This window comes from Botryllus schlosseri, chromosome 3 (genome assembly GCF_051294905.1).
Source record: "Botryllus schlosseri isolate E-star chromosome 3, Bs_hap1, whole genome shotgun sequence".
Taxonomy (NCBI): Eukaryota; Metazoa; Chordata; class Ascidiacea; order Stolidobranchia; family Styelidae; genus Botryllus; species Botryllus schlosseri.
The window spans coordinates 3,683,938-3,709,537 of record NC_137238.1 but is presented as its reverse complement, the minus strand read 5'-3'; the positions used below and the strand labels follow the sequence as shown (position 1 = coordinate 3,709,537).

Here is a 25,600-nt window from a genome sequence, read left to right as displayed (position 1 = left end):
CTGTTCGACCCACTTTTTGCAGCTCTACTTGAGGGATATAGAATGGCTCGCATTCATAATATCGTAATTTTTTCAGTCTTCACAGTTTCTGACCCTATTTGCCAAGTATCAGGACTGATAGACGAAATACCAATCATGTAGTGACTTAACTATTCTTGGAAGTCACAATGAAATGTCTGTCATGGCCGTCCTAGTCTCGAGTCATATGACCTGGTTCGAGTCATTTCAGCCTTGGTTAGGAGTGTCAGCCAGAAAGATTCGGGTTTATTTCAATATGAATATACCATTTAATGGTATACTGATGTTCAGTACCTCGAAGAGTGTCTTTAAATTGTATTTAATGGCACGACAGGTGGAAACGCAGCAAAGCATGATACGTATCGTCGGTCTCTCCGCTACCTTGCCAAACTACACCGATGTGGCTGATTTTTTGCGCGTAAACCCGTGAGTACTTGTAATTCATAGCAGGTCGAAAGTGAAGAGATTCAGAGCCGTGAGTCATTGTCAGGGTTGAAATCTACAATGATCGAAAACTAGAAGTACCGCAGAATTTGCATACAGGTTACAAAAAAGAGGTCAACACCTTTGCCCATTGCTAATAGCATCTGTTCACAGCCTTTTTTGGTACACCAATTTCCATAATATGAACACTTATAGCAAGTAAACCACCGATAAGAAGAAGCTGGCATTGCCTATATCAACAATACATCACAGGAATGCCCAGACCTGTTCCATGTTTCATCCGCATAACTCAAAGCTAGTTTTGAACATACTTAAGTTTTAAAGAGCCACGACACATTAACAAATCAAAAATGCGAATATTGTCATTAGAAATGAAGCGTATGCTATCAAATAATGATTATTGTTGTGTGGTGTCACTGCGAGTCTCCATCATGGAGTAAGGTGATTGAAATTGTGGATTGGTGAGAACCGAACTCAGTTTGGGTGGAGCAATATTCCATGATAGATGTAGTAGTTGTGTCAGTTTCCTTGCTGAAAGTTGTCGTGAGATTTTTGATTTAGGAAAGATTTTAACACATTATGCCTCTTCCTACGTAACACCAACGTGGGCAGGTTATGGGTGTGAAAGTTTTTATGTTTAGCTTCATAATGACGTTTCAAGTCACTAGATTTGTAATGATTGAGCTAAGCCTGACCGCTAAGGCACACAGGTTCAGCGTTATCATCAGTGAATGCAAGCATCTCTTCTCATTATGTTTTAAAAATTCTTTTTTCCTTTTCGTGTGTTCTTTTCTGCAACTATTAATGACAATTTCTTGACTGAGCTCTGCATTTATGGTCAGTATCCGCCTACAAAACAATTGGAAGGTTCATATGCATCTGTGTCCAGCTGGAGTCGAACGTGACATGCGCTAGCTGATCAATTATAAAGTTCATGTGAACTTAATTCGAGAGTTCAGTTACTCATCTCACCCTGTGTTGCCGCACTGGCTTTAATTTTCCAATTGTTCATTAACGGAGGAAGGAAACAATATTAATACAATACAATACAATATAATACACTGGCATATTGCTGATACGTGGTATAGTGAATTGTTATGAAATCAGTATAAACCTCTCAGCAAGATAGGGAAATTCAAGTCGATTTGTGCAATCTTTAAAGAGCTGCAATCAAAGTATCAGTCTGTTCACGCTTGGTATATCAGCCTTGATATAGTGTATGATTTTGAGACTTCAAGTTACAACCGTAAACCGGGGTAACTTTGGACTTAAGGGTAACTTTGGACACTAAGCAGTAAAAGATTTAAATGGTTATTGATGAAAAAGGGTTGCCGCTGGATGTCCAATTCTTTTTCATGAGGCAACAGTACCGCAAGTAGTCTCTATAAAAGGTGGATTCATTTCACTACCAGATAAACTTGACCCAACATCGATGAATTAATGGAGGGGGTCAATTTCGTCAAAATTGATGGCCAATAAACTTCTTACAGCTAAACATAGATAGCATTTGATTCATAGATTCAAAACTTGGCAGCAGACACCTCTAAGTAGTCTTAATCCATGGCCAAAATCTCAGTGGGCTCACCCTTAGATCAATACAAGAAAATGTGATGTCCAAAGTTACCCCGTCGAATTTTATCAGAACGGGGCAACTTTGGACAGTGAAAAATGTGATATTTAGAGCTCTGGAAAGTGGCTGCTTCATCTGTGTCAAAGGGTATCGTCAACTATATTCCTTATGACCGGCCTGATGGCTTCTTAAAATGGAATGAGAAGGTTAATAAATTAAGAGTTTGCCAAAATATGAAAAAATGGGTAGGCAATGAGCTGAGAGATTATTATCGGGTGTAAGCTACTTGAAAAACTTATCACATACTCCTAAAGATGCGCCTGCTGAATATGGAATATCGTAAATTACGACAAATATATCCATCAGAGGACATAGGAAAGGGAAAATATATCTTTTCTAAAACAGTAATATATTCGAAATCGGCAATAAATCACGCTAACATACTTAATGTTTGCTGACACTGCCAGTGGGATACCCCATTACGTTATTATACGTCCCGATTGGTGAAGGCATAAGCGAAAATTGAGTAAAGGGAGGAATAAGGGGGCATTAGCCTTCATAAACTACCTAATTTTTTTTTTTTGGGGGGGGGGGGGATTAGGTAAAAATCATGCAATAGGCCAGACATATACTATTTTGTTTCAGTTTTAGTCACTGCTCTCATCAACTCTTACCAAATAAGCCTCATTTACGAGGTTTCATAAACAATAAAGGGTCAAGGCATACAAAAAACTACATTGTCCAAAGTTACCCCACATGCAGGGGTAACTTTGGACACGGGTAATTTACAAAAATAAGGCACTTATTTTCGACCATGAAGATTTTGGATTAGTTAATTCTAATCTTTGCTCCATGACTCCAAAAAAACACAAAACTTGCCTCCCCTACACCCTAGCATTTCCAAGATACAAAGCGGAATTGTTGAGAATTGTCCAATGTTACCCCGGTTTGCGGAATTTAATTCATGTCCCATTAATGTTACACCAAATGTAGGCTTCGACGAATCCCACACGTACGTAATTTGCTGTGAAATATCCCCGATGCTTATTGAAGATTAGGTTACTGGCCAATTGCTGGCGGATAGAGAGACTGGGTATGCTGTTTAAAATCAGTTTTCAAATTGTTGTTCCACTTGTGTTGGTTTGAATCTCTCTTGCAATTCCTTCCCGATAAATACTTCACACTTTGGTATCGTCAACTTTTGAATCCAAATCTTTTTCGACATGGTTCTTTTTCATGCGCTTTCTCCTAAAAACAGGATCTATGATATCCGTTCGGTCTGATGACGGTGGGATCGCCACATACCTTTTGTAGAGCGCAACAATATGCATTAAAACGCTGAGAGTCAGTAGTATTGCCAGGATTATTGTCGCTGTCCAACATGAGTGCCACTGTCCAGATGCTTGTGTCTCTTCGTCTATTTTTTGCTGACCTGCATTATCCATCTAGCATTGTTCGATTAACGTATGGATTTTGGAACGTACATGGCAGCAGGAAGCGCCATTTTGAAAACGTTTTAAAGGTTAATAGTATGTTTGAAAAAAACTTGTATCATTCACAAAATATAAGTACTTCTTTCATTTCCAGTGAATCCGTGCTTAGCTGAGTCGTGGCACCCAGATAATGGTACCTATTCTTAATATTTTGCGTATCATTGCGTTTATAATACTCTTTTCACTAGTACAATGTCTTCTACAATATTTTGATCCAATTGTCTATAATTTCAAAGGTTAATAGCTTCAAGCAAGGTGCCAATGATTAAAATTGCACCCGTTTTGAAAACCAAAACAAGAATGTCATAATAGTTCTTCTACAACAGTGGTTCGCAACCGGTGGGTAATTCAAGGGTTTCTGGTGGGGAACAGGCAAAATCTATGCAATATGTACAGAGGCATAACACCACGATGTTGGTTGAAAGTTCACTGCTCTGGACTGTATACGTCACTAATTTCATGGCGTGTTGTTCACAAAATCTCATTTTGAATTCAGGATAACTAATATTGGAATCACAAACATGTTTAGCACGAGCAGCATCATATTCAGTAAAGATTTCGTTGAAACAGTTTTATGCTGAAGAAAAAGGCGATTGGTAATGTCTACTGCCAGACGTCACGGTGGTATTGGGTGAACTTGAATAAACAAATTGCATATCACTTTAAGTGAACTTCATAAAACATAAAGACCAAACTTAAAATAAAACATGACCATAGTTAAATCAACTTCGGTCTGGCGTGTGTTCAGAAAAATTACGAGCAACTACCACAATCATTGGTTATTCTTAATATGGGTCGTCAAAATAAATCATGGGGCATCTTAACTTGCGTCAATAGAATGTCCTTGCTGTTTTATCGGAGGGAGAATTTTGAAGGATTGGATTGAAGGATTTTAGGTTGTGGGTAATAGAGACTGTGGAGAATGAAGTTAAAAGGTTGGGAAAGACTGTTCTACAACAATGACAAAGTTGCGATAGTCATAAATGCAGTCGGGTAATCATGGGTGATCACTTTTCGATTTTCCTGTAATCATAGTCATGATGTAGGAGAGTAGAGTAGGCGACATGCTGCGCTGTCATACAGATGTTTACTAGGCAAAGATTGTTAATTACCTGTTGCTGTGTTCATATTCTCGGAAACTGTGACATCATCCTGGTTCGTTGAGGGGTAACTGACGTCGCGTGATGGTGGTTTTTGTGTATTTGCTGTGCCTTCATTGGTAGGCATATGTACGCCTGCCTTAACTTCTTCGGTGTGTGTATGCACACTTTCTGTATCTTCATTAGTATATGTATGTGCACTTAACTTAACTTCATCGGCATATGTATGCGCAGTTGTTGAATCTTCATTGGTATTGGTATGTACGCTTGTGATATCTTCCTTGGTATACGTATATGCACTTGACCTAGTTTCATCTGTATATGTTTGTGGACTTGTTACGAGTTCGTCAGCATACGTTGTCACCCTAAATGTATTCTCATCAGGGGAGGTTGATGTCTCGACCACGTCATGTTGTGATTGTACCACGACAGGACAGCTATTCTCCAGGCGATCCAATGCAGATGTCTTATTGGATACCGCCGGACCCGAACCGAGCAATGATGTCAGCCTGTCGCCTGGTCCTTTGCAAGCGTGCAGCTGGTAGTCCAGAGTGAATTCCCGAAAGCGCTTGTCCGCCGTTACCAAATGCACTGACATATTTTGGAGGCTGCGGTGGATTACGGTTTTTGTGCAGTCCCGGAAGTATTTGTATGTGGCTTCCCATATTTCTTCCTCAGTGCAAACCTCTCCGTCGGCGTATATTTGACAGAATTCCGTCGAGTGCTCGATATCCGCAGTCTCGCATATACCGCAGATGTCGCCTGATTGAAGGAGATTCCATGTTAGTTTGTGTGGTTATTTGTTGCATGTAGCGGTGGTCAGTAGAGAGAGGGATTCATTTCGTCAAATGATGAGAGAAACAAACATGTTAATTTGCAGTTCAAAACACTGATTGATTTGTATTGTCTGGCTGATTGTTTAAACGTCATTAGGTCACAAAGTGGCCTATGATCTACCGAGAATTTGATGAATACAGATTATGCGTAACACATTGTTTTGTGTGAAAAGAGAAGGAGAATTTTATGTACTAGGAAAAATAAATGAATCAATCAAAAAACATATATTATAAAAGTGAATAAACTGATATATAGATAAATATTGCACAGAACACAATAATATCTGTTGTTGTGCAGCAGTAGGCACCATTGACTATATTGAAATTATATGACCCTTGTTACTATGAGTTGTACTATCAGCGAGAATTATTCTTTGGATAATTTCCTCTCACCCTGAAAGCGTTGAAACCTCGGTTGTTGGGTTGTTGTATTGGAGCCGTGGTTCTTCACCTTTTTATCTTTGCGGACCCCCTTTGAACAGTCACGGACCCCGTGGACCCCACAGGTTTTAGTTCAAATTGAGCTCTATGTATTATTCTCTATTTAGCTCTGTATGTCTTGTGCAAATATTAACTGTGTAGGCTAGTGATAAACAGCAAAAAAGTGATCTTTCTTGAAAATAATATCATACTATTTATATATAAATTGGGAAGCGAAGCGAATTCCTTAGCTTCATTTCTTGAAAATCCATGTCGTCGATTCGACATGAATGACTGCCTAAAATCCATTAATTTCCACAAAGATAGGTGGTGGAGAATATAATAAAAATGCATAACGCTTTCGACGACACCTTTGGGTACGATTGCAACATACACGGCACCAATATAACGTCCAGTTAGTCATTTCTATGTAGCAGTTCTTCTTGAAATTATTCTGGAATAGTGGTTATTGATATCACAGGAGAAAACAGATTTTTGCAGACCAATTCATTCCAAAACCCCATCAAAACAACTCGAGTAGGTTTTGTTCATGTGGGTTTGTTTTCAGACTGCATAAACTTCTACCTCAGCTGTTTATCGACAAAACTCCCCGCTTTTCACACTTATGGTTTTTGAAAGTGGAAAGTAGTTTCGCGATAGCTTAGCATCGCTACAGTGTGTGGAATTGTCGCAAGAAACATGTTAAATAATACCTCTATCATTGTAATAGAATAGGTGTTCGAAGATTTCACCTATTCTCAGTCTCCTAAGTGGGTCGTTTAATTTTTGGCATTGCAAAAAAATTAAAAAATTTGACACAATTCTAGCGTTAGGTCACCATGGTGGACATTGACTCTTATATCATAGTGGCTGTCGCCGTTTGGGCGGATCGAGAGATGTTTGTTATACTCAGAATTGTGTGCCGTTCTAAGAGGGTCGATGTCGGTATGGAACAAGTGTGTCACTGACACTCAAGCAGTATGCACCAAACTTCAATGTTGCCAGCAAACAGCTGCTTTGTAAGTACATTCAGTTCCAACCAAAAATGAAGAAAAGTATAGGAGAAATTCACGGCGTTACCCATTTCCGAGTTGGTCAAAACGTTGGGCTGGAGAAGTTCCAACATAGCGTATGTTGTCAACAACTATTATTACCTTCACTGTCTTGGAATCCTAGGTATCCTGTATTACAGTCGATCCACACATTAGTGACACGCATGACTATCGCGTCGAGTGGCGTATCTTCTGGCCAGTTGACGCTCCAGTCACAGTCGTTTGGCGTTTCATCTCGAACATATAATTCACCGCTCGTTTCGTCATGTTCTGTGATTGTGCTCTGCGAACAAGTGTTGCCATTCCGTTGGAGGACACCCGTTGCTGCAAGAAATCCTTTTTAGGCGTAAATGCCGGGCAAAGATGAGACGCTTTTTTAATATTTCGATGCCACTCAGAGAGTAATGTCTTTCGAGCATTAATTTTGATACCGATGGAAACCCTGTGATCTGTACTGCTCATGACTAGATTTTAAGTTATATTGAAATGCACACTCCCGGATTTCTTGGCCCTCAAAAATCATTGCTCAAATGTCTCAACTTACCCCCAGAAAATTCACTTGTTAGCGAAATATCTATTGGACATGAATTGCAGGTGCATTGAAATTTATGAAATGTAGGTCATTGATGATGGGAATGAAATGATTACGATTATTTATCATTAATAAGTGTCACCACAATTTTCACTAAAATACCAGACGTTGTGCGGTCAAAATTGCGCTGACCAACACAATTGTGGAAAATGATTTGTGTGACCATGATTGATTGATGAGTTTCGTAATGAGCAGCGATCAAATCAAGAATGTTGCTGAATGGTGCCAGCACGCTACGACGCAAGGCAAGCTTATCAGAATTATAGAAACACAGCAACCCAATTTAGACCGAGAAAACCGCTAAAGCTATCGCAATCGAATAATTTGCGGGTGAGTGGCGATTGAAATTGAGGGTGATCTAAATAATGCAAAAGTAGCATCAATACCTCGTAAACTTCAAGCACAACTGTACAATGCGAAAGCCTTAAGCCGTACATTTTCGATAAGTATATACCGTGCATTCCCAGTGGCGCAACGCGACCCGGCAGAACGTACCATGAACTGTCGTATATTATTTATTAACAGACATCGCCTGCGGTTGATATATCCAATCCGGCAAATAATAGGGAGCCTTCCGCTGATAGTCCTCCAAACAATGCTCCACGCTGCACCCATCAGAATATGAAAATGGGTTGACGGGTTCTGAGGGGGAGGCGACTGGAGAGAGAGTGGTAAAGTCTGGTTAATGGTTCAAAGGGTAGCAACGACAGTCGAACAGACAAGATACAAGGCGCAGAGCACCGCAGCCAGAATCATGTATCATTTCATCAACACGGAGTCATTGAACATAATGAAGCGAGAAAGAAGATATGAACATACGTGTGAATATATCCGTACAGAAGACCAAGATGTGAGAGCACCAGAAGAGAACAGGAAGGACAGAAATTAAGAGAAATTAAGTCAGCTATACGAGATCGTAAGTTTGTCTTGATGCTATTCTTGAATGCGAAGACCCATGATGGCATACGTAGGTGGAGCCAAACACGGTCACTAACATTAGTATACATACCCATTTGCGATGCGTCCGTGACGTGCGGTCAGGGGAGGCAAGTGCCTCACCTGTCTACTAGATTTTGAACATTTTTACTTCCAAAATCACACAATTTGCCTATTTATTGTTAGAAAATAAAGTTAGAAACACTTCTCAATTCTCAAAGTATTCGGCGGTGACATTTGCGCAACACGCCTACCTTTTAACAGCGACTACAAAGCCACGTTATCAATCAAGAACGTGGATAGCTGTGGAGTTGTTTGTGATTTGAATTTGTAATTGTAAATGGCAGTTTATTTCTCGCCGGAGATCAGGAAGACAATGTATATTTGAAAACTGCATTGTGATACAGGCGCCGCCATGTCTCCTTGTCTCTTTGATGAATTAATGCATCGTGCAATTCAAGATTTCGTACTGGGTACATCCAATTTGCGAGTGATATTGGTCACCGGCACGACCGCAACTTAAATTTAAGGATTTTGAAAAGGGGTCCGCACCCTGAATACGTCACTGTATTAACCTATAGAAGACATTTTTATATTGCCACAAGAATAATTATACTGCTCGTGCTGAAGATTCGATAACAAGTTGCTGCAATGTTGATAAATTGAGCACAAAAATTAAAATTTCGCGAAGGCCCATATCCTATGCCTAAAAAAGCCATATATGGCTCGCGAGTCATAGGTTCCTGACCACTGTCGAACGCAATACATTAATTTTTATGTCATCTGAAATATCATACATGGAATCGACATTTCAAAAGGATGGAGTGTCGAGTTTGAAATGGGAGAGATTTCGACCCCAAAATCCAATCCGCTAGCTACGCCGCTATTAGTAGTGATGACTCTGAGCTAGCAATGGCTGCACAAACATCATTCAACAGAACACTGGTATCTCGATTCATGCCAACTTACGCAACTGGAACTAAAACTAGAACTACCCACTTTTCGAAACTAGCAACTGGATGTGAAATATCATTGTCCTTCTTTAGATGCAGGACCTCCTATGCAAATATTACCTGTTAGAACGCAGATCAGCAATAGCGAGACGTATTTTGTAATCTGATGTATTCTTACAGACTGTATATTAACACTGTGATAATGAATCTGACGAGCATTTATGAAAACGGAAAAATGAACTCGTTAGCTTCCACAGATCATAAGCCTTCTCTATTTTTAAATAACATTTACCACTAGTAAACCTTGATCCCGTACTTTCTAAGACTAAAATGGCATACAACTTGAAATTGATCCTGAGTCTCAAGGCATAATGTCACGGCATAGAGCAGACCTGGGCATTCGACATCTCGTGGTAAAATCCGCATCAAGATGCAATTCTGACAGGCCCGCGATAAGTTGATGGCATTAAGAACATGAAACGTACTTTCAAACGTTAATGCGTGGGCTACATTCATAGGTTGTACACTGTAGGTGTAGAAACTGAATCAGATATGAGCAATGAAGCCTTCTATCTGTTTCACGTTTTTTGCGAAATCACACTGCAACTTTAACATTAGAATATCATCACTTTTCATTTTGAAGCTGGTGACATAGCATACTTTAGTTAACACACAATATAAACATGGACTTTTGTATAAAGAAATTGAATATGGGACTTAGATTAGAAGATATCAAATCCATTCATACCGGGCATCTATACTAATGTGAGCGTGGTAGAATTAAGCAGCTGCTCTATGTCTTGCACAGATTCCAAATCACTTGAGGAAATGCTTCATTCTGTATTGCATTATATTGTGTTTGCACGGTACAATAAAGTTTCAAAGTCCTAATCTTCTGGCCTGGAAGAACATAAATATACATGCTATATCCAGTTTCGTTGAAGTTACTACATTGTCGATTGAGTTTATTGTAAGTGAATACACATAAAAAGTGAGGTGTCATTTCCTGCATCGCAGGTATCTTAACCTCGACGCATTGTCCTGTCAGTAGATATATTTACAAATCAAATTATATTCTGTGAAAGTTACACCAAATGTAGGTTATGATCCATCCTACATGCACGTAATATGCCACAAAATATCCCAGATTGATTCAATATGCGAAATACAAAGTTAGGATAACGCCCAATGGCCGGGTCACACTGGGTATGCTCTTAAAGATTAGCGTTCAAATTGTTCCTCGAGTTGTGTTGCTTTGAAACTCCTTTGGGAGTCACCTCCGATGACGGCATCATGCTAAATTTGATGATTTCCCGACGTGATACTTTTTCATGTGTTTTCTCCTGAAAAACGGGTTCTGTGTTATTCGTTACGTATGATGATGGAAATGGAGACGGACAACTCTGGAAAAATTTCAGCTTTCCAAAATTAGATTAAAGTCAGAATTACAGAGACACTTGTCTTTCCAAATTTCCAGAACTTGGAAACCGAGTTGAATTAAAAAGAAAGACAGTAAAAATTCAGTTCAGTTCATGTCTAATCAGCATTTACTCTCATAACCACGAGGATGGCAAATACCTGTACACTAGGGGTGTTCAAAAATGCCTTTTTTTTCAAATCGTACCGGCAACTTGATAAAATTGTTAGGTTACTTAATTTAAGCCTACGCACCAAATTTGGTTCAATTCCTGCCTGCAGCCGCGTTGCTACAGGAGAAGAAAGTTTCTATCTATTATATGAAAATATATAATAAAAATAATTGAATTTCTTCTGTTCACCCCATGAACGTGTTAGTTTGTCTATAGAAATGATGTTCACCAAATTTGGCTCAATTCCAACCAGTGGAAGCGGAGTTATTGCCTTTGGAAAATTTGGATTATCAATAAAATAGGATTTACGGTGGCAAATTCTTTAATTATTTATGATAGTGGTGCCTCACCGTAAATACTATATTATACAAATCCAAATTTTTCGATGGCAATAACTCCGCTTCCACTGGTTGGAATTGAACCAAATTTGGTGTGTAGGCCTAAATTAGGTAACCTAACAAGTTTATCATATAGCCAGTACGATTTGAGAAAAAAAGTCATTTTTGAACACCTCTACTGTACACCTAGCTTGGTTGGTTTTGCGCTGTGTTTTGTGCTTTTTCAGAAAAAACGGAAATTAGATGAAAATTACAGCATAGAAGCATTTCACAAATTAGACTAGATTTAAACTACAGGTATTGCCCTATAATTACTATAATTAGACAACCAGAATTATTTAGTTGTCCAAGTCTGCATAGAGCAGTGGTTCTCAAACTGGGGGGCGTGAAAGCGTCTGAAGGGGGACGCGAAGCCGTCTAAGAAAAATGATTTTCTTGAACTTGCAATGAGTTTATTATGCGCTGAAAAAAGGTCCAACTACGGCAGTCACTAAATATATCACGATTTTAATTGTTGTAATTGCGTAAGACCATCCACAAACTGATGCTAGATTTTCACTGATGCGATCACCGACCAGGAGAGGTCTCTGAATTAAGATTAACTGGTCAAGTCTTGAAAATTTTCACTCCCATTGTATGGCTAAACAAGTTGAGAACCACTGGCATGGAAGGATCGCCTCCTACCTTTTGCAGAGCATAACAATATGCATCAAAACGCTGAGAGTCAGCAGTATTGCGAGGATTATCACAGGGATCCAACATAACTTCCACTCTCTCAAGGCTCGTTCCGCTTGGTCTCTTCGTCGCTGACCTGCGTTAACCATGTAACGGTGGTAGATTAGTGTTTTGATTTTAGAACATACATGTCCGCTGGACGCATCATTTTGAAATGTGCAGACTTGGGACAACTTGATAATTTTCACCCTTTTGAAAGTAGAATTAGAACTATAGCTGCACAGATTTTCACCAAATTAGATTATAAATGGAATTATAAATATACAGTTTTTCCAAATTAGATTAGAATTGGAATTATACACATATAGTTTTTCCAAATCATATTAGAATTATTGCTACGCGGTTTTTACCAAATTAGCTTAGAATTCAAATTATAAATAAACAATTTTGACAAATTAGATTATGGTTAGACTTGTATAGTCTTTCCAAATTAGATTAGAATTATAGCTACACAGTTTTTACCAACTTAGATTCGAATTCGAATTATAAATAAGCAGTTTTGACAAATTAGATTATGATTAGCTACACAGCTTTACTAAATTAGTTTAGAATTGCAATTATAAATTATTATTGAGTATATCATTGTATGCTTTTAACTACTATGGCAAAGTTGATGTTGTTGTTATACATGCAGTCAAGCAATGATCATCAGTCACTTTGCGATTTTCCTGTAATCATAATCATGATAGAGTAGAGCAAAGTGCTTACTGCGCTGTCATGATGGCCCTGGCCATGCATGGCATTACCTGGTTCTTACCTGTGTTAGTATTCTTGGAATCAGCTGCATCACCCTGGTTCGATGTTGGGCCCGTGACGTCATTTGATGGTGTTTTTTGTGTATTCGCCCTGCTTTCATTGGTAGGCATATGCACGCTTGCTGTATCTTCATTGGTATGCATATGTATACTTGCCTTTGCTTCATCGGTATATGTCAGCACTGTTGTGATATCTTCTTTGGCATACATATGTGCACTTGACCTGGCTACTTCGGTATATGTTTGAGGACTTGTTATGAGCTCATCAGCATACGTTGTCACACTAACTGTACTCGCGTCAGGGGAGGGTGATGTCTCGACCATGCTGTGTTGTGAGCTTACCACGACAGGACAGCTATCCTCCAGCCGATCCAATGCAGATATCTTATTGGATACCGCTGGACCCGAACCGAGCAATGCTGTCAGCCGGTCACCCGGTCCTTTGCAAGCGTGCAGCTGATATTCCAGAGTGAATTCCCGAAAACGCCTGTCATCCGTTACCAAATGCACTGACATAGTGTTTAGGCTGCGGTGAATAACGGTTTTTGTGCAATCCGGGAAGTATGTGTGTGTGGCCTCCCATATTTCTTCCTCAGTGCATACTTCTCCGTTGGCATATATTTGACAGTATTCCGTTGAGTCCTCTAATTCCGCGGTCTCGCATATGCCGCAACCGTCGCCTAATTGGAGAAGATTACGCGTTAGTATGTGTGCGGAGGTGGTCAGTATTGGGGCTGGGCTGGAAAGTTCAAATTGGCACCTTTATGCGACCACAAAGAATATGATGTCAGTTATACATCACACTTGAGGTTATTTTTTCGACCATACCAATTTCATTGCACTTAGTGACAATACTGTGTGTTGATCACCACTGCACTGAGAGAAGGTTGAGAACCACTGATTCATATCAACCGAACTTTGAAAACAAACATTCACATTTGCGGCACTAAACAATACCTGATCTTGTCTGGCACCTGGGATTCTTTGCGGTCTCATGAAAGGTGCATAATTGAACTTTCCAAACTAATCATATTGATTGGCACTCAATAGTCGAATTGACTTGAAGCTGGTGTTCGATTCGGAATTGAATCACTCAAGTACTCTAGTATTTTTCTTAGATCTAGTGGTCAGTAACGAAGTACTCCTACTTTTTTGGAGTATTCCAGTAGGTTATGTCAAGTATGTATGCTTTTGAATTACCTACAATTCTACTTGAGCAATTTTTATGCAACGCTACATGGCTTCTGTAATTTGTATTTGAAATTATTGTTGTATTGAAACAGGAGGCACATGACTTATTGTTACTATTTCTCAGTTACACCAAGCATTGCACTAGTGTAGCATTGTCAGCACCTATCAATACCTTGACTGTCTTTAAATCTTAGGTATCCTGTGCCACAGTCGATCCACACATGATTGATACGCATGATTATCGCATCGACTGGCGTATCGGCTGGCCAGTTGACAATCCAATCACAATCGTTTGGGGTTTCATCTTTAACATATAATTCTCCACTCAATTTGTTAAATTCTGTGATCGTGCTGTCCGAGCAAGTGTCGCCAGTCCTTTGTAAGATACCCGTTGCTGAAAAAATATTACTTTTATAGGCCTAAATGTATATTAGACGCGGTGATTTGTGTCTGAGTCTTGATAAGGCAGGTTCAGGATTGCAGTGACTCGAGTCGTGACTGACTCGCAGGGTTGTAACCCAGTCACCTGGTTCCGAGTCGCAAGTCAATCCCACTTTTATAGTTTTGACTCGAGTCAAGTCGAGTCATTTTCTATTCACCACCGAGTCAAGTCCGAGTCCAAGTCAGTGAGTGGAGGGTCGAGTCCGAGTCATAGTGTTGTTGATGACTTGGTTTGATTCATGCACAATGACTCGATTTCAAGTCGAATCAATACAAAAATTGACACGAGTCGAGTCATTTAACACATTTTAAAAATTGACTAGAGTCAAGTCTAGTCAACTCGGAGTGTCAATACAATAACTCGGACTCGACCCTCCGCTCCATGACTTGGGCTTGAAACTATAGTCGATGGAAAATGACTCGCCTTGACTCGAGTCGAAACTAATAAACGTTGGACGGACTAGTGACTCAGAACCTTGTGACTCGGTCACAGGTGTGGGCAGGTCACAGACATTCTAGAGACCTGTGAAAAATGTATTTTGAAGCCTTGCATCTCACTCCGTTCAACCCTTGGTTTTTATTTATTCCGTTGGAACAAGACAATGACATTTATGTACTGGTACATGTCATATGTGTATCACACGAACAGTAGTGCATTCTGTCATTTCCCCTTACCCCACTGGTTTCCGTTTTTTATCTCATGTGATCAAATAATCAGCATGTAATATGTCATACTAATAACTAGAATTCATTGCAGATGCAGCCCTACCTTCCTTTACAATCCAAAGGCCAAATTCCTCTCTGAAAATCTCAAATCTACTAACTAGCCTTTGGGAGGCTATAATTTTCAGATCTACACTTAAATCTGCCAGCATCATGTGAGCGATTGCTGTGATCTGACATCTTCACAGAAACTGTATTTTTCGCTCACTCTGTACTGGTACGAATGTTCTAGCTATCATAACGATTACCGAAAGTTAGCTATTGCTTGCATCGTTTATTGCACTTGATGTGATATCACAGCGTCCTATCATAGATGCGCAAACCATGCAATTATTACCGGTTTGAAGGCAGATCAGAAGAAGTATGACATATCCATATTTTGAAATATGATGCATTCTCAGAGGCTGCCTGTCTCTTCTTTGAAACTGAATCTGACAGGCGTTGATGATTACGCAAAAATGAATCCCTGATTTTCGGCAGACGAAGAGCACACACTCTCTCTCGAAAAATACGGTCATTTATCTCCCGTTGTGTGATTAGGATAATGATGATTACCAGCCTCTTCCTGTGTATATGTCATCATGTTGATTCCAACCGCGGATTTATGTCCGGAAGCGATTTCCTGATTTACTCAACCCCTAATACAAAGTTTGATTACGTTATCGCTCCCGGTTACCGCGCAATTTGATGTTGATTATAATAACATCATATTTGTGTGTATCAGAGATAACCCACTGTGCCATGGCCCAGATATCTCAGAAAGTAAAGAGATTCATGGATAAATGTGTTGACATTGATATTGATATTGATACATACATGGTTGTCACACACTGCCAACACAGATCTCATAGGTCTAATACGACAAACATCTTTACAATTATATACCCGAATACTCTTCATAGTGATATGCAAGCTTGCGGGCTAGCAAACCAATGCCTGTCCCAAGTCCGGGTCATTGTGTACTGTTGTGATCATCCGGTGTAAAGTTGCTGGGAGATGATGACTCTGAACACTTAATCACTGTGGCAACTCCACACACGCTGTTTGTGACTCAGAACTTTTGGGTAAGGTGTGCTCTGTGGTGTTCAAAGATTGTCAGTATTTCATTTAAGATACACTATCAGAGTCTGTGATAGCATATTCAGTTATACTACCTCGTTAGTTTTTGCTGTCTAATCTTAGGTTGATCAAAATTTCTATTGAAAGCATCACTTTTTGTATCAATACTTTGTGTCTTTAACATCGATCTGTCCTGTCCTACAATTTTCTTCCAAATTAGTCATTTCCAACTGCAACTTTCAATACAAACCTTCCTAAATAAGTATAATTCAATAAATAGAATTTATTGAAACCAATCAAATTTGTTCCAGTGTTATATGCAATGCTGCCACCATTAACTACTATGCGGTTCAATACTTTTTCTTGGACATTCTTCATATTCAAAAGATAATAGTATATGTATTGTACTTGAGACACTTAATCCATCGTGAAAAAGTGACTCCACACTCACAAATATTTACCAACTGGCAGCTTGGAATTTAGGTATTGGTTGTAGCATTCACATAGGAAATATATACACTCGCCACTGAATCTGGATGCCGATCAAAACAATTGTGAATATTACTAGGCCTGCGCACTACTATTCGAGTATTATTTATTGTACCTTCCATGCCATAAGGATATTAATAATAACGAGAATTGCGGTTTCGATATTTCCTCCTACCTTTGGAGCCTCGAAATAATGATTATCATTTTGCAGAAACTACACCTTGAAGGGAACAAAATTTTTATAATATAGTTCTCGACCCGTAGCATTGTCACAAAGGGCAATAAAAAAACGTACGGTCGAATGAGCTCCAAATTATCTTTGATAAGTGGTATACTTGGCATCATTTAATTTCTGGTCTTGTAAAAGGTGTATATTTGAACTTTCCAAATTATCCATATTGCTACGACGTCAGAATATGTGGAACTCGAATGCTTGATTCAAAATCCAATCACTCAGTTACTCGATTTTTCTCACCCCGAAATATAAGGATTCAATCCCCAAACAAACAAACAAACAAAATGAAGCTAATTTCTAGAAGTAAAGCTGGAATAAGTACATATACAATGTATATTATACTTAGAGGCAGAGGGATATTGTCTTACGGAGGGGGCGATAGGGGGGCAAAAATGTTAGAACGTTCAGTCTGATATATTGATTTACCCGGCAACCGAATTCTGGCACAAAATACATGTGAAAAAACGGGTTATTCTCGAACTGCCACGAAAGTTGAGTAAAAGAATGGTCAACTCGCCACAAACTATCCTCTGATATCGGGATAAGTTGACCTTTTTTTAGTCAATTTACCAGCGGTTAGAGTCAGCTGTACAATTTTCCTGTTTACATGACCTCTTCCTCGGATCCGAAATTGTTGGCGGGGATAAATATTTGTCGAGCTTGATAAGGGGACAACGAGTCGAAAAAAGTTCGATCGGAATGTTCCAGGTATTGTTGTCGACTTTCCATGTTTTCAGCATCAGAGTTATGGTAACGTCAAGACAAAAGTTAAATTATCCACACTGTGCTGTTGAGTCTGCAGCTTTCAACTATACGGAAGTAGCTAGTTTGTCCTGTTCGCCAATTTGTTGTTCTTCGTCGGCATGTACCATTTTTTCATGGTGATAAACTTCTTTGTTTCTGCTTCTGTACAGTATCACCGCTACGCTGCAAAGACAGAAATTATGTACTCATATCTTTTTCCAAGGCAATATTATCATCTTCTTACACCACAAGAGTTATGATGAGTAATATGGGTATAGTGATACCGGCGATTTGACCAGCGGTCAAGTTTGAGTATGGCTTTTTAGTTGTTGTCAGTAGCTCTTTGTCTGTCACGAGCTCTTTGACTGTCACGGGCTCTTTGTCTGTCGATGAGTCTTGATCTGAAAGAGTTTGATGTTCGTAAATCATATTCAACGATAAATTTGCTAAGGGTCTCCCATGGAGAACCAGACTTGTACAAACTACCGGATTTTTAAAATGTGCGACTAGAGTTAAAACTAGAAGCACTCACTTTTCAAAACTAGCAACTAGAACTAGAACTACTCATTTCTGAAAACCTGTACTAGAACCATAACTCACGACCTCTAAAACTGATAAATACTGAATTACCAATTACTGAACAAATTGCTGAATTGCAAATGTGCTAAAATATTATTGATTGAATCGGCGTTTCTAAAGCCTGGGGTTTCGAGTCGAGGGCGTAGCCCAAAAGATATTTAATCTTGGAGGACGAAAAATTTGCTGAGATACAAACCCCTCATGAAGATATAGAAAAATGCCGTAAAAACGCCGGTCTTGGGCCCGTATTGGGTCAATAACACAACTTCTGGGGGATCTTTTTACGTAACTTCCACCCACAGGCATATTACCAATGTTATGGAAAATCAGAGTGCCAATACTTCCGCGCCAGGCGCGAAAGAATTTTAAAGTTGGTGGATGAATTTGTCACTTGGATATTGCATATACCCTATCAATATCAGATTTTTAGAAGGCACGTAATTAAGCATCTTGACCTGTTCATGCCACGAGGTCAGTCGTTATTCACGAGTTTCTGGAGGAGGAGCGTCAGGCGGCCAATAGTAATAAATACTCAGTTTAATTGAATAGTATATTCATATTGAAACGAACCCGAATATTTTCGGCTGACACCGGTCAGGGGTAATCGTCAACAACTAGTACTTAGTTTAAGCATGCTGGTATTTGGTGACCGCCGTAGAAAATTGTCGCCCAAAAAAGATTGCTCACACGTACCAAAACAAATTGCAATAGATACTTTTATTTGAGAATCGAACAACTCCCAATTTGCATTCAATTACGGGGCCTAATATTTCCCATTGCCGGTCGCATTGATACCACGAGACTCTGATTGCAAGGACAAGACCATTCGGCGCGATCTCCGTTCAATGTTCTATCACCGGCGATTTTTCTAGCATGTCACTTTGTGATGGCTAAAACTCCATCTGCTTGGTGTGCATTTTGGCCCCTTTGGCTCCTTTCTGGCTGCGCATATGGCGTCTGTCGGTGTTGCATGGTATTTCTGAAGGCTTTGATAGTCCGGTTGATAATTGGTGAGGACAAGCTTCATACAAAATTTGAGACTTTTGTCGGTCATCGTAGGTTCGTCTCGGAGCTTTTTTTGAATGCGAGGACCACTGATCACATGTGTAGGTGGAGCCAAACATGGTAACCACAGCAGTGCATACCCACTGTAAGGTGAGATACGTCAGTGACGATGCCTCACCTGTCGTCAGGGAGAGGGAAGGAAAACTGTGAAACCTTCCACTGATACTGGCATTTTCTATCGATGTTCATGAATGAGGATATTTTTAACATTTTTACTCCCAATATCACCCAATTTGCAGCTATATTGTTCGAAAATAGACTGCGGAAGGAGAGGTAAGGCACAGACGGGCCAAGTCGCACCTGTGATAGTGCAATTTATCGTGAATAACTGAGAATGAATTAAATAAGTAATAATCTAAATATTGGTCAACTTCTCAATCCAAGAATTATTCTGCAGTAACATAACGTTGCGCTACACGCCTACATTTTAACAGCAGTACTACAAAGCTACTTACCAATCATGAACGTGGATAGTCATGGCGTTGTTTGTAATGTTTCTTGCCTTAGATCAGGCAGACAATGTGTATTTGAAAACTGCATCCTCATACAGGCGTCGCCATGTCTGCTATTCTCTTTGATCAATCAACATATTGTACTATCCACAATTTCAAGGTGCACGATGTCGGGTACATCGAATTCGCGAGTTATATTGGTATCCGACGAGAGAGCAATTTAAATTTGGGGATTTTGAAAAGGGAGCCCCGAGCCCATAACACTGAATACGCCGCTCTCTTGACCTTTCAAACACATGTCTAAGCCTCCACGAGAATAATTCTTCTGACCATGATGAAAACTTACTAAAAAACTGCTGCGATGTTGATAAAGTAGTAACAAAAATGAAAATTTGGCAAAGAGACATATCTTAAAACCCCAAAGAGCCATATTTGGCTCGCGAGCAATAGGTTTCCAACCCCTGCACTATAGTATAGTGCCCTCGCAGCAGTCGGTTTCATTCTTTGTTCAGCCAGTTCTATTACAAATCTCCTATTTTTCAGCGTGCTCTTGTAAAAAACTCATTATGAGACAAATTTTTTTAAAACTAGCGCTAATCAGCAATTGTAATTGCCATTTTTTAATTCAGTGTCTAAAAATTGATAAGAATCGACCATTTTGTTATCGGAAGCAATCAACTTTTGAAAATTTGTTGAATAATGTTATTTGTCACACAAACATCCATCATCAGCATATCTCACGCAAATCAGTTGTGACAAACTTAAATGGTATCTCGCTCGAACGAAATTGACCCTACTCAAGCTTGGGTCATGAATCATGAAAATAACTAGCAACTCAGTTCAGCACCGACTAAACCAAACAAATACTAAACTAAAGACTGCTACAAAAAATCGTCATGTTTCTACAAGAAATAAATATACGAACTGGAATGTGAAACGCCATCCTCTGTTGTTGATGACGTTACGTCCAAAGATGTGGCATAGCTCGTCCCATCCGGCACTGCCGTTGTGACTCCTCCCTCGTCTCTGGCTGTTTCGCTTTCCGTTTGGGATAAGCTATATGGAGCTGTGGGAAAGACACGTCATAAATTACCATATAATAATGCCGTTTTCGCACAGAAGTGGTCAAACCAGCCAGATTTGGTATCGAGTAGAATTAATGCTGTAAATTTAAGCCAGTTACGAATAGAAGTAGCAATTTTGAAGACATAAAACTCTGGAGATAACATCGCATGTTGCCAAAATCGTAAAATTCTCCATATCGATATGAACTACTTGCTGAAAAATCTCCACAGCTTGAACATATAACTTGTTCGAAAGGAGCTGTAGGCAACTTTGAAATAGTTTCGTACAACGCTGGCACGTTCGTAAAGGACGCTCGAAGCAGACCATAACTCTCTATTACGACACTTTGCAGAAAAATATGGTCAAAAACTATAAATCAATATATAGTTTGATAGTTATTTCTATAGGTAATGGACAAGCGTCCGACTTGCATTTTAGGATTTAGATATTGAATGCCTATACATTTGGTGGACCGGCAGAAAACTTGTACATGACCAGCGGTTGAGAACCTCTGGCCAAAAAACATCGCATGTTTCGATGATATTTATAAAAACTTAACAATGTAGATCAGTGGTTCTCAACGTGGGCGATATCGCCCACCAGTAGTCCATTTTAAGAAACGGGGGCAAAAATGTTGGTGTGTTAAAGGGGGCAGTGCGCTCTAAAAATGATGTTGTCTCAAATTGAAACGCAGATCCGAAATTTTTTTTGGCCATAGCCATTTTCTTCAGAAAGCCACCGTAATGGAGCTGCAAATAAATGAAGTTTGCATAAGCCCGTTCCGCTCCAGCCATCGTGTTTCTTGACCTGTTGCGAAAGTTCTTTCGAAATATCTTCACTCGACGCGACCTCCATATTGTAGCTTCATTTGTTTATGTGGTACGTGGAAACATATGATGTGTTACTCACTTTGCTTCCACAATCCATATGATACAACAGCACGGACTCTCAATGCCAGCATTTGTATAATTACCATACTGGTCGAGGCTCGGTTGTACGGTACAGGCACTGTGCTATGTTAATGTCCTATGATCTGACAGTAGCCAAGATAGGACACATTCAAATTCACTATTAATATTAGAAACGGCTGGCCTCTACAGGGAATTATCCAAATGAAGTCACAGCCACCGAATACCTTCTTAGCCAATGGATATTGTCGCAGTACTTTACCGTATGCACTACTAAAATGCTATCATTTTACATCAATAATAATGAGGCACGATTGGCACCACCTTTTTTGTGAATTGTGCATTCTTTAATTTACAAATTATACATCTATAACAGTGGACAGTGGTTCCCAACCTTTTCCCACCCACGTACCACTTCGAGGTTTTATGCAGTGCTCGCGTACCACCTACATAATTTACGCACGCCGTAGGCGGTCAAAAATGTTTTCACCATTTATGACGATATACTCACGTATTTGAGCTATGTGAGGTGTAATAACTAGGACAATTTTTTACCTGAAAATCGGAGGATTTTGACCTAAAAAAACTTGATGTTGACCAAATTTTGACTTCACGTATGCAAATTAGGTGTTTTCGCACATAATGTTAAAATTGTAGGCCTACTTATATTCATTTTTGGTTGGGACTGTCTGTTGTTACGAAAAAGTGTTTTTGACCTAGAAACTGACAAATTTTAACGATATCTGGCCCAGTAGTACCACCACGTATTATGGTAGAGTTAATTAAAATTTGTTGTAGTACAACGAAATATACTTTCTTACATTCTCGAGTAGAAAGTGTCTGTCCTTACTTGCCAAGAATGGAGAAATACCGTTTAACAGCAGTAGTTGTTGGCTGACAACACTGAAGCTGTGCGTACACTGCTGGTCACACAACATGTTGCTTCATACTGACAATGTTGTCATGCATCACAATCATCATGAGCTTTTTGATAAAATAACCATGCAATGTCAAGCAGTCTTGCTTCAGTTAGGATATTGCGGTACGCTGAGCATAACACCATATCAATCGCCAGCCTATTTGTTTCTTTTGACAGTTTATGACCCACGATGAGCTGTAAAATATCAAAATCTATGATACAAACGAAATGGAGGGGTCCAAAAAATTTTGACTTTGTAAACAATTTTGACAATTTTTTGACTTAACGCTCAATTTTGTAAAGAAAAAATCGCCCTAGTAATAACAAATTCTATTATAGGCATTATCAGCCCGGGTTGATGAGATGCATGGTATTGTTTTTTCACCACTATGGTCAAAAAACTTGGAAAAAATTTAAAATCAACCCACCTTGAACTAATAACTTCCTTTGATCGAAAAAAAAACAGAATCTACTCGCGTACCACCTGGAAGACCTTCGCGTACCACTAGTGGTACACGTACCGCAGGTTGGGAACCACTGATCTATAATAATTTCCAAATCAATCTGATGATATTGGCACAGCAGGGTACCAGTGGTGTACAACAAAGCCTCGACAGTATGGTGATTATCGAGGCAAGTTTTTGCAACTTTTGCAACTTTTTTTTACAGCTTCCTGAAGCTTTTTAAATACCCGTAAGTTATGTGGAACGCTGTTTTACGCTGTTTGAAGGAATCTTATAGTGCAACTTTCAGCAATTTTGTCCATTTTTTTCATGCAATATTTGCAACATTTTGCAACTTTTTCGATTTTTCATGAAATTATTTTTGATTTTGGTGAAATACACGGCCAAATTCGACTGAAATACCGTAAATCAGCACTGAAGCAACGGTCTTACGGGTATTTCGGAAGCTGAGCCGTAAAATTGACCTTTTTTTTCAGTCAAACTGGGAAGTTGACTTTTTTTTTTTTAGTCAACCGAGCAAAATGTGGTCTTTTAGTGCAACTTTCGTGAAAAAATAAATGCAACTTTTTACTGCAACTTTTTACTGCAACTTATTTTCAAAATAAATGTAAATTTCCACGGATTTAACTGCAACGAAAACTTGCCTTAGTGATTATGCATATGCTGCAAGTGGCATTGTGAGTCCATGCTGTTGTATCATGTGGAAGCAAACTGAGCGTCGCAGCATATGTTTACCATATACTACATGAAGAAATTAGGCTACAATATGGAGGTCGCGTCGAGTTGGTGCAATGGCGAAGATACACTTGCAACGGGTTAAGAAACGCGGTAGCTGGAGCGGAACAGGTCCTACGCGAAATTCATTCATTTGCAGCTCCGTTAAGGTGGCTTTCTGACAAAAATGGCTGCTGCCAAAATTTTTTTTTCGATCTGCGCTTTAGTTTGAGACAGCATCATTTTTGGAGCGCAGTGCCTATCCAAATCAGACATTGTTAATTACCCGGCAACTGGATACCGGCAGAAAATTTACATGAAAAGGGCTGTTCTGGAACTGCCGCGATAAAGTATGTAATAAACCATTGGAATAATACAGGCTTCATTATCGCCAAATATTGTCCTTGTAAAATGGCCGAGAAGCTAAGCTCCAATACCCCTATAATACCTACCTAGCTGTGCGAAAGTTTGACTGAAATAAGGTCGACGCGCCACAAACTATCCTCAGATAGAAGGTTCGCTGCAAAAGCTGACTTTTTTTAATCATTTTACCAGCGATCAGAGTGTTAGCTGTATAAATTTCATGTTTATATGTCCTCTTTCTCCGATCCGAAAATATGGTGACGATAGATATATGTCGAGATAAGGGAGCGATGAGTCGGAAAAAGTTTGGGAACCACTGATTTAGACTTTGTTCCTAACGACTCAAGTTTTCAAGCAATGGAATTCTATGAATATTCATATTCAATCATTGTTACCTGTTGCTGAGGAATAGTGTCCAGCCTCTGTGGCCGCTGAACTCTTAGGAATCGCTGTTGTCGCTAGCGAGATTTTCAGAACCTTGTATCTTAGTGTAAATGATGTAGTTTGTTTTTGCACCGTTATATCCTTTTCCACTTTCCTCTGGATGTCATAGCCAGCGCATGTTGGGAAATGATTCCTGACCGTTTCAAGGACATCATTTCTGTTGTATGAGTTGAGCTTCCTTGTGTATACCTTGCATCTGTCGGAGTCGCAGTAATTTTTCTTTCCAGGGCCTTCGATTACAATTTATTTTTGATTTTTTACAATACCTATATTGTATAACATAACTACTATAATGTTACATCTATGATTTAACGTCACCTTTTTCATCACCATATAAAAGCTGTAAATTCCAACTCAATGTATACGTTTATCGAGTCAGTTATAGACAAAATAGTATGTAAATGGGCTCTTCGAGACACACGAGATAAATGAAATTACGTAACAATTGAAAATTACGCAAGAAACCAGTATGTTCATAAGGGTTGTTTGAAAATGACGATTTTACAGATTTTCGCGGCTATTAGCTAGAATGGATAGGTCCGCTACTAAAACGTTGCGCATCAAATTTGTCTCAATTCCGATCAGTAGAAGTGTAGCTATCAGAGATGTAAAATTTTGAATTTATTATAAAAGAAATTGAATAATATATTCATATTGGATTGAACCTGAAAATTTCGGCTGACACTCGTCAAATTTTATTGTCTACCCCATGGAGTTGTCAAGCTGTCTGATAAAACGATACACAACAAATTTGGCTCAATTCCAACTGGCAGAAGCAAAATTATTGGAGTTGAAATCGTCGATTTAAATAAATAGAGCGCTATTTACTGTGGGTGATGAAAGAATTTTTAAGAAAGAACTTGTATAACTTCACTTCCACGAGCTGGAATTGAGTCACAATTATTTTGCATAGT

General features: G+C 39.2%; 2 protein-coding genes and 1 long non-coding RNA gene across 10 annotated transcripts in view; 2 read left to right on the top strand and 1 right to left on the bottom strand.

Moving 5' to 3' along the window:
* The window catches only part of LOC145435605 (activating signal cointegrator 1 complex subunit 3-like), a 193,456-nt gene that overhangs the window by 23,688 nt on the left and 144,168 nt on the right, over positions 1–25,600 (top strand). For all 4 annotated transcript variants that reach the window (XM_080312889.1, XM_080312888.1, XM_080312890.1 and 1 more), the window contains exon 15: positions 353–444. In XM_080312889.1, the coding sequence (XP_080169015.1) occupies positions 353–444 (92 nt within the window). The remainder of the gene's footprint in view (positions 1–352; positions 445–25,600) is intronic.
* Positions 718–25,600, bottom strand: part of LOC145435607 (uncharacterized) — a 29,072-nt gene continuing 4,189 nt past the window's right edge. For 2 of the 5 annotated variants that reach the window (XM_080312894.1, XM_080312895.1), the window contains 6 exons: positions 24,638–24,916; positions 20,735–20,875; positions 14,195–14,416; positions 12,939–13,511; positions 4,638–4,781; positions 718–3,464 (listed from right to left, as the gene is read on the bottom strand). In XM_080312894.1, the coding sequence (XP_080169020.1) occupies positions 3,211–3,464; positions 4,638–4,781; positions 12,939–13,511; positions 14,195–14,416; positions 20,735–20,875; positions 24,638–24,916 (1,613 nt within the window). In that variant the 3' untranslated portion in view covers positions 718–3,210. Of the gene's footprint in view, positions 3,465–4,637; positions 4,782–10,365; positions 10,758–12,025; positions 12,153–12,833; positions 13,512–14,194; positions 14,417–20,734; positions 20,876–24,637; positions 24,917–25,600 lie in introns of those variants that run through there. The other 3 variants (XM_080312896.1, XM_080312897.1, XM_080312898.1) reach the window with 3 other exon arrangements.
* Positions 4,662–14,061, top strand: LOC145435621 (uncharacterized). The gene is made up of 3 exons (XR_013913912.1): positions 4,662–4,781; positions 12,939–13,617; positions 13,715–14,061. It is a non-coding gene; the product is annotated as an uncharacterized LOC145435621 (long non-coding RNA).